This window comes from Lissotriton vulgaris, chromosome 5, assembly GCF_964263255.1.
Source record: "Lissotriton vulgaris chromosome 5, aLisVul1.2, whole genome shotgun sequence".
Taxonomy (NCBI): domain Eukaryota; kingdom Metazoa; phylum Chordata; class Amphibia; order Caudata; family Salamandridae; genus Lissotriton; species Lissotriton vulgaris.
The window spans coordinates 1,122,941,262-1,122,956,423 of record NC_141693.1 but is presented as its reverse complement, the minus strand read 5'-3'; the positions used below and the strand labels follow the sequence as shown (position 1 = coordinate 1,122,956,423).

General features: G+C 46.5%; 1 protein-coding gene across 1 annotated transcript in view; it reads left to right on the top strand.

The window, feature by feature from the left end:
- Positions 1-15,162, top strand: part of LOC147712075 (guanylate cyclase 2G-like) — a 427,466-nt gene that overhangs the window by 326,545 nt on the left and 85,759 nt on the right. Inside the window, exons 13-14 of the mRNA XM_086919591.1 lie at positions 1,630-1,785; positions 1,862-2,039. Coding sequence (XP_086775717.1) covers positions 1,630-1,785; positions 1,862-2,039 — 334 coding nt within the window. The remainder of the gene's footprint in view (positions 1-1,629; positions 1,786-1,861; positions 2,040-15,162) is intronic.

The window sequence follows — 15,162 nt, the reverse complement described above, 5'->3', positions numbered from 1 at the left end:
TTAAATGTTTACTATTGCTTAGTTTTTTTAGTAATGATAGACATTAATCCGTGGAGTGGGTGTTGTGCTTCTATCTAGGACCCTAATTCGATATTCCCGATTCATGCCCTTATGAGGTTATAATCAATAATATCCTGATAAAGGCATAAGAATCAGATCCATATTCAGTAATAGCCCTTGCAGTCCAAAGCACAGCACGGGTACTCCCATCGACTCCTAAAAAGCACAACGCATTCTTTAAACAAACCAAGCCTACAGCAGCCCGGGAAATCCCCCCTGCTTTTGTTTTGATTTGAACAAGAACTCCTGGAGTCCAGAAAGAACTGTTAGTTCTTAGTGACGTCTTATGTCCAACCTTACGTCAAACTCAGCACCTTTCAGGTATAAATATACTAACAGTTGCCTTAAGCAAACACACAGTGGTTTGGAGCAGAGCGGCCATCTACTTGCCCGAGAGCCCAGCTGATGCGAGAGCCCACGGAAGCCGCCCCTCCCGTTTGACGCACTGAGAGAGACGCTGTCTTTTTCCCCAGCCGAGAAAATTCAGCTCCGGTGTTTCCAGCCTACCCTTGCGGGTTGCTGGGAGATCAAGTCCAGAGGAAAGAGATACCAGACCTCCCACATTCTATTACCAAGGTACGGAGCTGACTAAACCCTTAAGAGAATTCTTGATGCAGATTATTGGCAAAACAATCTTAACCAACTTAAACTAAAACTGCTACTTACTCACTCCTTCCCAAGTATTATGCTTAGGTCAGGTACACCGGGGTAGGCGTAGTTAGAAGCACCAGTTGAGTACGTTAGTCAAATGTTTTTATGTATGTATATATTTTATCCATTTTAAAGTATCATATGGCTAAGAAACCATCAATGCTTTTACAGTATTATTTCATAATACTACTTTTACTGTACGCACTTTACTTTATGATAAGTATTGCAATTGTGGCAATTAATTTCTCATGCATGAGAAAGAAGACTGCTCAATAAATAACACCTTTTTATTGAAAACACCCATCTCTCTATTTCTCTGCACTCTGGTGAAACTAGGTATGCACGGTTGACCGAGTGAAATAGCTGCCTATTGTTTTCATATGACTCTAGAGATACACTCTTATTCTGAGGGAGCAAAGTTGTCATGTTCATGCGGTTGTCAGAAACTGAATCCCTTCTCGTCTGAATCAGGGAAGTTCAGCACTCCCTATTCATTCAAGAAAGTTTCTAGTGACCTCTGAGCTAGCTGGCGCAAACCTAAATTAAGTTTAACATAGTCAGTAGAGACCTAGATGACCTCAGTCCTACGTCTACACTGCTGTTTATGTTATTCCAATGCGCAGAGCCTATTGGGAAAATAGGAACTACACTACAATTTAAGGGAATATCTAAGACTGCTAGACTAGAAGTCTGCCACACTCTGATCCATTTACAGCTGATCTCCCAAGTACTGTAAGTACTGTCATATCAAATGCAATTGTGTATTTTCTCCACTATTATTAAGGCAACAAACCTTGTGTTGAAATGAGATTCATTATTTGGGCACGGACAAAAGCCAATATAAAATATGCTCATGCTTTATAAATGATCCATCTGATGCGTTTGTATTGGTTGATTGTTCTCCATATTTCTCCTTAGAGCTTTTCTGGACGGCCCCAGAGCTCCTACGTCTTGAACACTGTCCATATCAAGGCACCCAAAAAGGTGATGTCTACAGCTTTGCAGTTATCATCAGAGAACTGATACACAGCAATGACGATGGACCTTATCAAGATCAGAATATGGATCCTGAAGGTAGGCTCATTTTTGGTCCTTATATTTTTCTTGTAGACAACTATGCCCAATAACTTACCTCTCTAATCCTCAGCAGAGGTGATCCGTAAGCTCAAGGACACCGGAGCTATTGTTCCTCTAAGACCCACCCTGTCAGCGGAGAAATGCAACAAGCGCATCGTGGCTATGTTGAAATCTTGCTGGGATGAGCAGCCAGACAGGCGACCAGACTTCCCTACTATAAAGCGGAAACTGCGAGGAGCAAGTCCCGAGGGGTGAGCAACCATTCATGCCATTGTGCAAGAAACATTTTCTAAAAGTGTATGCATAATAATAAAGCAATATCCTTGACACCAGGGTATAATCAGTGTAGTTACTAAGCACAGGGAACCACATATTGACTCCTAATGAATTAATACTATGTTACTACACAATCTCAGATAAAACCTCTGTCAATGATAGTAACTTTTAAATATAAGATATAGGTTTTTGATATCGGCCCCCCTCCTGAGATGTGCTATGCAAGCTTACATATCAGAGTGATGCATCACAGAAAATCAGCCACCTACTTCTGCCCATTTGAAAAATTAATGGCATGAGAAGGTGACTCTGACCATCTGAGCCACCCAGATTTTTCGCTTTTTGATCACCTGATTGTTTGCCTTTTACTGTGGGAGAGCCTCGTAACCTGGGACTCACGCACGGTAAACTCATGGTTAAATACATTGCACATGTTTTCTGCCCGTGTCAGCCTTGTTACAAAAGGCCGCTGCGACAAGAACAGGGTGAGGGCCAGGGAGCTGGTTACATGTGGACAAGTGTGCACTTGGATGTGCACACATGTGGGGGCTGCGTGTAGGAGACTTCTAATGTGCACAACCTAGGAGCTGTGCACAGATAGCCAGGCACAGAAGGGACTATACAGAGTTGGCTGATGACCTGGAATAGACCTTATAATGAGGAGTACCCATGTATGGAAGTCAGTGTGCATTAGTGTATTAAATGGAGCAACACTGTATTATATTCCTATGGGAAATGCTGCCTTAAGGAGCAGCTTAATTTCCCTGGGGTTCACAAACTCCAGAGTTGCACCAATGTACATTGTAACGTATGAAAAAACAATAGTGTAAAGTCCAATAGAATATCTGTACAGCTTATGGGTCACCCAGACATGTCATGTCTCTCTCAGCTTAGGATCAAAGCTCAGGCCTTGTGTGACCCTGCTGGGATGGTTAAATTATTTTTCTCCCCAGCTGCAGGAACAAAGGCCTCACCCTTCAAAGCAAGTATTTGAAAGTGCTTAGATCAAATCCCCTAGAGGAAGGCACTGGGCGAAATTGCTCTGCATCAATCAGACAGTTGTCATCCTGTTCAAGGAGCTGGGTCTACCCCGGCCTCCTAATCAGGGAGGGGGCTCCTTTAAAGAATTGCTAGGGGAAGGCACCGGCAGTGATGTCAGTGAGGCAGGAAGCTGAGACCCTCAGAGCCCATGTGACAAGTGACTCCTGGGTGACGCCATCTTGAAGTATCCAAGAAGCCTGTGCAAGAAGGTTGAAACAGGGGCTGAGTGTTGATGTGGCACCTCAGGATAATCCAGAGGTATATTCCTGCTGGCACCCCCCTTAGGTCTTGCAGGGAACTCTCTTGCATGTTGTGGTGTTCTGCAGGGTCCCCCAACAGATGACAGAACACGCTGTGATGATATTTAGGTACCTTTATTATTGTCGCTCACAAGCTCATGTGGATGCGTCCTTCCTTGCCCCCTGCTCCCAGTGCTCTTCCCCTTGCCCCCTTGACCGGATGTGGTGTCCGGTGTCTGTCCCCAGAGTCTGTGTCCCCCTTATCAGGTCACGACATCTCCCCCTTTGTTGCAAACAAAATTATTTCCAATGCAGAGAGAGAGAGAGAGAGAGAGAGAGAGTGAGAGAGAGAGATATGTAGAGAGCTGATCACATCACATCTCTTCAATTAGTCTCTGGGGTCTCTTGCACACTCCTCTCGGTCTTCTGTCATTTTCGCTGTCCGATTCATTCTCTTCTTCCCTTGTCGTTGTAGTGGTTGTTGTCAGTGGTTCTTCTTCTTCTGTTTTCAAACCTCTGAAATGTGAACTATTTCTTATGATGTGGTATCGACCTGCCGCTGCAGTTATCATTGATCATTTTACTTCCGTCACTGTCAGCGGGTCTTTCGAGAATGGGCTGTCTGATTTCCTCTGTTGCCGTTGTCGTACTACCACTGTGTCACCTTCTCTTATTTTTGGTTGTGCAGCATGCCTCTTCTGATCCGAGTAGGCCTTCATTTTTGCCTTTGCTGCTCCGTCTTTGATTGCTATGTCTCTTCTGTCTGCATCTGGCACTGCTTCCATTTGTTGCAGCCTGGTCTTGCTTGAGCGCCCTAGGACCAGTTCGGCTGGGCACCGTCCTGTGGAGCTGTGAGGGCTGTTTCTGTAGTCCCTCAATATTTGACATAGTGCCTGTCCTATTGATATTTGTGTCAGTTTTGCTCTTTGAAACACCTTCTTGATCGTCCCCATAAATCGCTCCGCCATTCCATTTGATTGTGGCCGCGGAGGTGTTATCTTCCTGTGTCTGATTCCAAGGTATTCCATGAATTTTCGGAATTCTTCCCCTGAAAATGGTGGGCCATTGTCAGTCTTCAACGTTTGTGGAGAGCCCCATGCAGCAAACACGCCATCCATCACCGGGAGAGTTGCGGTTGCTGACATTGATGCTACTTGTCTTACTATTGGGAACCGCGAGAATTCATCAATAATCACTAGTAGATAATTTCCGGTCTCTAGCGGTCCATAGAAATCTGACGCTAATTTGGTCCACACCGCCATTGGTAGTTCTGACATTTGAAGTGGCTCCGGTTTTGGTGGTGGTCCCATCACCTGGTGGCAGCGCGTGACGATCGCTTCAACCAGGCTGTCTAGCCCCGGAAAACACACTTTTTCACTCAGCATTTTCTTGGTTGCCATGATTCCTCTGTGTGATTTGTGTGCAAGTTCAACTATTCGTTTTCTCAGTGCGCGTGGCATCACTACCCTTGTTCCTCTCATCAGGATGCCATTCTCGGTCTCTGACAGTTCTTCATTTATTTTCTTAAATGCTAACAGTTCATCTTTTGCCACCCCTTCCTCCAGCATGCTGTTCTTGTTTATGCGTCTCCACATTTGTTGTCTGATCACCTTCTTGATGGCTTGCATCGTGTGGTCTCTTCTTGTTTCTTGTTCCAATTCTGAAATTGTTATGGAGGCTGGTGTGTTGTGCTTCAAAATGAAATTTAGGTATTCTTCTGCCATTGTCGTTGTTTCTGCTTTGTGTGGCAATGGATGTCTGGACATATAGTCAGCTGGGTTGTGTTCTTTGCCAGGCTTGTGTATTATTTTGAAGTTGTAATCCATTAGCCGTATTCCCCACCTCTCTATTCTTAGTGGTATCTTGGAGTTAAGGTTTCCGTAAATTGTTATTAAGGCTTGGTGATCTGTTACAATCGTGAAAGGCTTCCCATAAATGAACATGTGATAGTATTCACATGCCCACACAATGGCCAGACTTTCTTTCTCTGGTTGAGAGTAAGCTCTCTCGATGTCTGACAAGCTCTTGCTTCCATAATCTACTACGCATCTTGGCGAGTCTTTTCCTAGTTTGTGTTGCGCCAGTATTGCTCCCAATCCTACTGGGCTTGCTTCTACAGTTAGTTCTGTACATAGCAGTGGGTCAAAATATGCTAGATGCTCTACGGTCGTTACTGCCTCTCTTATTTCTTCAAATGCTTTGCCGCACTCTTTTGTCCATGCAAATACTTGTCCTTGTTTCGTCAGCTCCCGCAGTGGAGCGCTTACTGTTGCGAAGTCATTGATATATCTTGCACAGTAACTGGCAAGCCCAAGAAATGACTGTACTTCTGCTACATCACTTGGTGGTTTTGCTTTTTCCAAAGTGTCTGCCTTACTGCGATCTGGCCTCATTCCTTTCTTTGAAAAGATATGTCCAAAAAATACAAGCTCATCTCGCCATTGTTCACACTTGTCTTCATTTAGTGTGAGGCCAGCCTGTTCTAGTTGGGCGCACACTTCTCGCAGCACCTTGTCGTGCTCCTCGTCTGTCTTGCCAAACACTAGGATATCATCGCTGTAGTTGAGACTGTTTTTCACTGGCCTTATGACTTGTCTGATCGTTTCCTGAAATATTTCTGCTGCTGACGATATACCCAGCTGGTGGTATCCTTTACACAAGTCCAACTTCGAGAACCGTCTTGTTCCTGTCAGGCAGCTGATCATGTCGTCGAGGTGTGGTCCAGGGTGTCTTTCTCTTGCCATATTTGGTATCCTCATGTCAACACAGATCCTAATTTTCAATGTGTTTTTCTTTGGTACGGCCACTATTGGTAACACCCAAGGCGTTGGCCCTTCTGCCGGCTCTATGATGTCTTGTTTCAGTAGTGCTTCTATTTCTTCTTCTACTTGGGGTTGCAGGTGTATTGGTACCCGTAGGTGATGCTGAGCTACTGGTTTCTTTGTTTCGTCGATATGCAGCGTAATTTGTCGCCCTTTTAGCTTCCCCAGTCCTTTCAGTAGCTTTGGATATTCTTTCAGGATGCTTTCTTTTTCTGAAATGTTGTATGTCATTGCCATCAGGCCCATCGTTTGTGCTGTTACGTTGCTCAGTAGGCATGGTGCTGAAATGTCTCCTTTCAGCATGTGAATCTCTTCTCTTAGCGTTTGGTTCCTATATGTTATGCCTTCTGTGAATTTCCCAAGATTTGTTACTGGTTTCCTTGAACCCCAAGTGAACACTTCAACTCTTGATGGTCTCAACGCCGGTTTTATTTCCATCCTTTCGTTTTCTGACGCACATATGATGTTGCATGTGGCGCCGCTGTCAAGCACGAACCGTGCCTTGTGTGGTCCGATGTCTATTGTCACTGATTCCGTCTTTTTGATTGCCTTCTTGTCCACCAGACAAATGCTTTCTTCCGTTGTGTCTTCCTCGGTGGACATGAGGTACAGTCGCTCCACTTTATCTACTTCTTCCTCTTCTCCTGATTCTATTGATGAGCTCCTATTTGCTGTTTCGCTGTGTCTCATGTACCTGCCGGTCGTCATCCGCTGCCTTCCTGGTCTTCCTGTTTCGTTTCTGAACTGTATTCCTTGACACACACTGGCAAAGTGATTGCTCCTGTTACATTTTCTACAAGTTTGGCCAAACGCTGGGCATGCGCCTTTGTGAGGAAATTCTAACCCACATCGGTAGCACAGTGTCTCTTGTTGTTTCTTTGTTGTGTGTTCGTGTTGCCCTTTTTTCCAGTTGCTGGTGCGACTGTTATCTGTCATGCGGTGTGCTTGTTCAATCCACCTTTCTATCTGCTTTGATTGTATTTTTGCTCTTGCTTCAGCTCTTGCTAGCGACATGATGTTTTCAGTTTTACGACATCCTTCAATTATCCGCAGGCGAATTGCTTGCTCATTGTCATACTTGTCGAACTCGCAGTGCGTCACCAATTTTCTCAGTCGCATTGCAAAATCATCCAACGATTCATCATCGTGTTGGAAAGCTATAGTGAAAGTGTATTTTTCAAAGTCTATGTTTCTTTGAGGGTCAGATTTGCTTGTCAGGCACTTGATAAGCTTTTTGTAGGTTGATGTCTCACTTGCTGGTAAGGTCACTAGCAGTTCATCCACGTCATCACCCACGAGGTTTAGAAACAGTCCTAGTTTCTTGGCATCTACTGCGTCAGTAGGCTCCATGTATCTCTCAAACTTAGCGATCCACCGCTCCCATCTTATTCCTACTTGTGGTTCTGATAGATTTAATGGTAGTGGTCTGCGATATTGGGCGCTTGGTCGTGGTTCTGCCATGTCTGTTTTGTTTACTGTTCTTTTGTTGTTTCCTTGTAATGCTCTGTGTGGCACTTATTTCCTTTGGGGCTCTATCTGGCCCTTTCCTTTGTTTCTTTGCTTACTGGAGCCTCTCTTTGCTCTTTATTTTGTGATTTGGCTGCCTTTGCCACCTTTTTTTCCCTTTGGGGCTCTACCTGGCCCTTTTTCGAGCTTTTTTCTTTTCGCCTGACCTCAAAATGGCCGCTCCTCTTCCCTGTGCTCTGATTCGTCACTTCTGCCTGAACTGCAAATGGCCGCCGAGACTCTCGCGAGAGCTCACCCCAATTTCTATTATTTTGCGCTTCTTTCTGTGGCGCTTACCCGGAGCAGGCGATTTTGTCATTGCAGCGGTCGGGGTGGGCTCCCGCGTCGCTGCTTTCCTTTATTTGGCAGGGCACTTCGTTTTTCGGCACAAATCCAGGGTGGGCTGCTGGCTTGATCACGACGTGGTCGATCCGACACGCGTGGTTTTCTCGCTCCTTCGTCGCCAGTTGTGGTGTTCTGCAGGGTCCCCCCACAGATGACAGGACACGCTGTGATGATATTCAGGTACCTTTATTATTGTCGCTCGTGTGGATGGGTCCTTCCTTGTCCCCTGCTCCCAGTGCTCTGCCCCTTGCCCCCTTGGCCGGATGTGGTGTCCGGTGTCCGTCCCCAGAGTCTGTGTCCCCGTGGGTCCTAGTGCCCAGCTTATCAGGTCACAACACATGTGCTTTTCCTGAAGAGCAGGGAAACTGGAGGCTGACGCCATGGATAATTGGAAGGAGGAGCCCCGACTGTCCCCAGGACTAAGGACTCCTCTCTCTCTGATTGACCCCAGGACCAGTGGAGAAAAAGACTGGGCTTCTGCGCAGGGAGGAAAGATGCCCAGAAAAAGAGCAAAGTAAAAGGCTGGCACAGGGAGTCCATGAAATCAGCTCCCTACACAGTTCTCCATGCTTGAGTCCAGGAGGCTGAAAGTGCTGCAGAGGGCTAGGGCTTGACACAATGAGAAAAACAAGCCAACAATCGTCTAGATCGGGAGAACTGGGCACAAGATATTTCTGTTCAATGTTTTGGTACAAAAGGGGGTGACCTTTGACCTTTACTGTGATTGCAGCGATTGTTGTCCTTCGAGGGGGTGCCAGGCACTGGAGGTTGCCCCAGAGAAAAAAATACACGAGGGAGTGCCATTGCGCCACCTTTGCGATGTGACGATTGGGTCCATGACCCCATCCCAGGGCCCTTAAGAGCTACCTGGCTCTGTCATGTGCCACCACATGAGCATCAATACCCAGGACCCCAACCCAAGGCAAGAAGGAAAGACAGGGAGCACCGTTGTGCTCCCTATGAAGATGCAGATGTGCCTCAGCGTCAAAGATGGAGAAGGGGGAAGTGCTGTCACACTCCCCACGTGACCAGGAAGGCCTCAGCAGAATGAAAAGCTGGTCCCCATAGCAGCACCCGATGGTACTGGCCTGGCGGGAGCCGGCGAGAGAGGCTGGGATTGGGCTCCCCGAACTGACCTCCAACGATGGCGGGTGAATGTGGGGTGCTCAGATTGGCTGGGTGCCCTGAAATGAGGTCACATGAGGCAACAAAAAAGGAAAAGAGACAACCCAGCGCAGCTCTCCCCGACACAGTGGGAGAGCTGGTGTTCAGATACCAACGCTGCTCAGGAAAAGCACCCCATAATGGCCTGAGGTGTTTGTCAGTTTTTCTGCTTTGGAAAAGAAAAATCCCTAGTTTTCAGTTTGTGACCCCAGGAGGATGTGGTCACAACCCATTTGTTACCAAAGTGTGCAGGGAGCTGCAGGAGCAGCGCAGCCCCCCACCCCCATAAAGCACCAGAATCTCCACCCTAATTTTGTTAGGACCCAGGAATGATACCCCCTCCCAGTGTTGATGGATTGCTAAGCATTTTCTTGGCTGGAACTTTAGTGTTTCAGCAGGAAATGCTATGCAAATGATGGTTGCAAACTTTGTGACCTAAAGAAGTTCAGTGGAAGATTTCATGTTGATACTCTCTAGTGGTGAAAGGTGATAATCGCACATTCAGTGTTTGAATCCAACTGATGTTCTATAGGGACTAAGCTAATGTGCAGTATTGTATTTTTAATGTAATTGAAAATATATACTAAATTCTATACTTTCATAGTATTGCAATTATAAATGTGATTATATTTTGTTGCTCATGTCAACAGTTATGATGAGTACACTGCACCCCCAGACAATCTAAGACATTGATTCTTGCCGCTTTTTTTAAATAGAATAAGGAGACTGACAACCACTCTTGATTAAAGTTTGCATGCCAGTGTTAGGTGCCCTCAGTCATGGTTATATGTAAATATTGCATTTATTCCCATGGTGAAATGCTTGTTGACATAGTGAGGTGGACAACTAGTCGCTTTAGTGTCAGACTTAAGTGCTCTTACTCCAAGTTATGTTCAACCCATGGTATTTAGTGATAAGATAATCTTAAGACATGTGAGTTGCTGTACTAGGCCCCCCTCCTTTGGGAGGGGTAAGAATGATTATATCCAAAAGTAATTCCTTCAACTCGTGTATATTTGTAAATTGTTGCTTAGTACTGAGTAGTGTATGTATAGTAAATGCACTATTACTTTTTCCAAGGAAAAGCACAGAGTGGACAGTGACTTATTGAGAGTTATTATTGTGTCTCTGTGAATTGTGATTACTAACCCATACCACCTCCTTTGAGTAGGCCTTGGACTGTTCTGCAACGCTACCAGTGAAACTCAAGGGCTAAAATGGGGTGTTTGGTTCTCAGTGGAGGGCAAATGTAGACCCATTACTTGTGCAGGCAACACAACTAATGCATAATTTACCAACAAATTGCGTTCTACCTTAATGCATAAGCAAAGAGATGCTCTGGTGGCTGAAGCTATCTTGACCAATCAACTCTTTCCTTACTCCCACATAACTGTACAGTGTCACAATCAGAGGCCTTGCAACCTACTTTCCTCCAAACATACTGTTATAAAAACATGCTCAACAACTTGCACAGACGCACCCACCCTCTTAAACACTGTAGAAACCCCATCTTTGTTCAGTTTTCCCCCTGGTTTTATTTTGAGTTTTCGACCCTGAGCATCTGGTGGTTGTACCTCTTGGGATTACTCAATTTTTTCAGATGCCCAGACATGACCATAAAAATGAAGAATCGTTTTTTAAATCAAGTAGCCATATGTGACATTGTGGTGAGTCACCTGTTACTTTGTTCAAAAGATGCCCAGAGGTCAGCTCTATGGAAGTTCACAGGTGTTAGTTTCCCATCTTAGATCTGGTATGGGATTTAAACAGTACATGTAATTCCACAGGTTTTAGCCTGTGTTTAAAACTAATGCAACGTTGTTTTGCAATTTCAAAAAGCCATTTGTAACACTTTTTCAAGTCAGCTGTAAATGTGCACCATAGGTTTTGCACAACTTCTTAGTTTAAAAATCGTAATCTATGATGTTTTCACACTTATATTTGAATAAGAACATGGGTTTCACCTCAGACTGGATTTTAGATTCCAAACACTTTGTTGATGGTAAAAAAGACAAGTCAATTCCATGTTGCACATATAAAATACCAACACAGCAATTGAGCAAATAGTCATCTCAGTACATTCTCCATGGTCTTAAAGGACATATCTCCACCACTACAAAAGTTGAGGGGGAGAAACGAGGGAGAGAAACAGGGTGGAAAAGAAAGGAGCAGATAATGACAGCATCAAATAATCACATTCCTCCCTCACTCCTCCATGCCACAGCTTCCATCCGCAGTTAGTAATTAAACCTGTTGGTCATGGTTTACCGACTATCCTTATTGTCAGGCTTCACACCCTGTCACAGTCACTGTCCCAGCTCTTTCGTAAGCCTGGGTCAGGCCCACAAAGTGTGCTCCCAGCCTGGGATAGGGAGATAGGCACCTCAGATTCAATAGCACTGTCCATTTTTGCATGCCTTTATCCACCACCCAGGCCCATACAAAGGTGCGGTGCAGTAGCTCTTTAACCACCAAGGAGCTCGAAAAGACTCTCACCTCAAGCTGCCTTTTAAAATCTGATATTGTTGTCTAAAAACATTTGCTCTAACCTTTGCTAGGAAAAACCTTGGATTTTGAGTACCTGCATTCTTTATGTCTTTTTCTTTATTGGCATATTAGCTGCCAAAACGTTCGCAGGTCCAAAAACAACAGTTGATGGACAGAATGCAGAACGTCATACATTCACCCCAGTACAGACATCTGGGCCTAAATCCATCGTTTATTTGCTCACCACACCACCCCAGTTCAGATATGGCTATATGCAAATCAGCCTTGACCCTGTGCCTCATGGGAACAGTCCAGCCAGTCTGGGGCGGTGTGGTGAGCAAAAAAACGATGGATTTAGGCCCAGATCTCTGTACTGGGCTGAATGTATGACATTGTTCTGCATTCTGTCCATCTACTGTTGTTTTTGGAAATTCAGCTAAGTTGCTGAATTTGCTGGATCATGGTTCAAAGCGCCAGGATGCCCTTGGTGGTGACAGGTTTGCGCTATATAAGTATACCACAATACAATACAATACTGTTGTTTTTGTATTTGTCACCCTGAGTGGTGCGAGTATGCTCAGACGTGACTACCGTGCTCTCCACGCCACTGGAGTCAAGCTATTCTGGCTGAAGACACTGATAGCCAGAAACCGGTCCTAGGATGTTTGATTCCGGTCCAGGGAAGACATGGCTTGGCAGTTTGGGCTTGACTGTTCCCATGAGGCACAGGGTCAAGGCTGTTTTGCATATGGCCATGTCTGAACTGGGGTGGTGTGGTGAGCAAAAAAACGATGGATTTAGGCCGAGATCTCTGTACTGGGCTGACATTGTTCTGCATTCTGTCCACCAACTGTTGTTTTTGAAAAACGATAGCAGGTCGGCACAAAAGCTCTAGTCCCTTTTCCATAGCAAAACATCCTTGCTGTACTTCTCACTTCACTATCTTCACAGACCACTACCCAGCCTCAAAGGCTGGAAGTGGAATAGGCTGCAAGAAAAGTGTGTTCTCGGCCCAGACATAATTTGCCTGTTGTTAGAACTGGCTATTTCTGGTTGGCTAAGGCTGACGCCAAAGCTAGGCAGAAACCACCATTCTAGTCAGGGCAAGGGAGTCACACGCCAAGATAACCCCTGATCACCCCCTGGTAGCTTGGCACGAGCAGTGAGGCTAAACTCGGAGGCAATTTGTAAAGCATTTGCGCCAGCACACAACAGCAACAACATACTAGGCACACCACAAAAGGAACTCCACACAAGGTTATATAAAAATAACTTCTGTATTGTCAAAACACATCAGATAGAAATCACACATGTACATTGTGCCAACTGGCACGGGCAATATTCACAAGGGATTATTTACACCAGGACAGGGCCACATGGGCCACTGTCAGAATCAGCACTTAGTAGAAATTGGAATTAGTACAAAATAACAGTTATAAATCACAACCAGTAACTACTGGTAAAGGTAGGTACACACTACGCAATACTAATAACCATAGGCATAGATCACGCATGGACACATAACCTCTCTAGTATAACTATACTAGGCAAAACACCACCACCCAAGAATAAAATACATCTAGGAGTATAGGTAAGAACACATTACACATGATGCATAAAAACATTCAGAGGTGTAGGGAAGGAAAAACACATGATGCATAAAACATACATTCAGCGGTGTAATAACAAGGCACATGATGCATCAAAAACACATTCAGAGGTGCAGGGAAGGAAGAACACATGATGCATAAATCAACACATTCAGAGGTGTAAGAACAAGGAAGACACATGATGCCTAAAAACATTCAGAGGTGCCAGACCACAACTCAATAGCGCAAAATCACATGATGCTTGAAAACACATTCAGAGGTGAAATAAAACCACACAGTTGCACACAACTTACATAAGCCACCACTTGTGGCAGTCCCTAGGCCTACTGGCCTTGTTGGGGCTAGAACGCCCTGCGTCCAAATGTCAGGGTCCTAAACGGTGCAGCTGCCCACTAATTGCTGGGCAGCTGGGATAACAATGGTGGGGACAACGTTGGAGCCTTCCAGGCTCTGCACAAAGCACTCGTGTCCCCCAAGAGCCTCTCTTGGCTCTAGAACTAAATAATGCCTGAGCCCTTCATGGGCTCCTTAACAAAAGTAGCGCCTGAGCCTCTCGGGGCTCGTGAACAAAACATCTTGCAGACAGGAGGGGGCGGGCACCGGCAATGTGCCCCGACGCCCCCTCTAACTAAAATGACCCCCGGAAATGGTGGGAGAGCCTCGTGGGCTCTAATTGAAAAAGAATATGCCTCTTTGAGAGCCTCTCAGGGCTCAAACAACAAATGGGGCCTTGCGGGGCCTCACAGCGCCCCCTGCAAGGCCTCGGCACCTCTGGAGGGGGGGCTGGCACCGGCAATGTGCCCCGCAGCCCCCCCACCTTGCGCACACACTCACCGGCTCTCTTTGGCGCGGCTTCTCGACGGCTGCGCACCATGCTTCCCCCGGTCCCCCAACTCGGGACCGGGACTTGGGGAATGCAGACTCCTCGACCGGGGCTCCCTCCAGCACACAGGAGCCCCGCAACACTTGGGATCTTTTCCGCTGGCGGCCCCAGGGCTCTCCCTAGTTCACGGGAGCCGCGGGCCGCGGGCGGCCATCGTTCGGCCAGCCTCTCCTCCTCTTCCTGGGGCTCCCTCAGCACACGGGAGCCCCGCAGCAGGCCACGCTTCCTCCTTCGTGTCGCGGCCCCGAGGGCGGGACTTCTGGTCCTTCTTCGGGGGCCGCTCTAGGATTGGCCGGCCGGCCCAGCACTTCCGGGTCGTTGCGGCAGCGCGGCGGCCCGTTTCAGGCACTTGTAGGCTGGGGGATAATTAACCGAGGGGTGGGCTCCCTCGAGTAAAATTACAAATATAAAAATAGCGGCCAGGCCCCTGGCAGGGTGAGCACCTGCCAGGGGACCAAATCATAAAAAAATAAGCGAGGTAGGCACTCGCCACGGCACCCCCAGCAGGGTAGGCACCTGCCCAGCTAGCAAAGTGCTACCCAGCGCTTAGGGGCAGAATAAAGCACTCTCAAGCGCTAAAGGAAATTTAAAGCGCTCCCAGCGCTAAAATCAGAGATAAAGCGCCCGCAGGCGCTAGGGGTGAAAGCAAAGCACTACCAGCTCTAGGGACAAGTAAAGCTCCACAAGTCCAGCAAGGTCCTTCAGCAAAGAGAAGCATAGGGGACCCAGTAAAAGGTCTCCAGAGTCCAGGACATCAGCAGACCATCAGGTATCCAGGGGCTGGCAGGGCCCAGGGATTCCCCTGGGCCCAAGCAGCAGCACGCCACTGGCAGGATTCAAGTCAGAAACAAGAACATTTTTAGAGTGTCATAGCACCCTTTTTATACCCAAAATCCTTTGTCTAGCAGGGTGCAGGCAGTGTGAGAACTAGCTAGAACTGGTTATAGAGAATTCCTTTCACTGACCAGGCTAAGAACATCAGATGCACCCCAAGGGGTGGA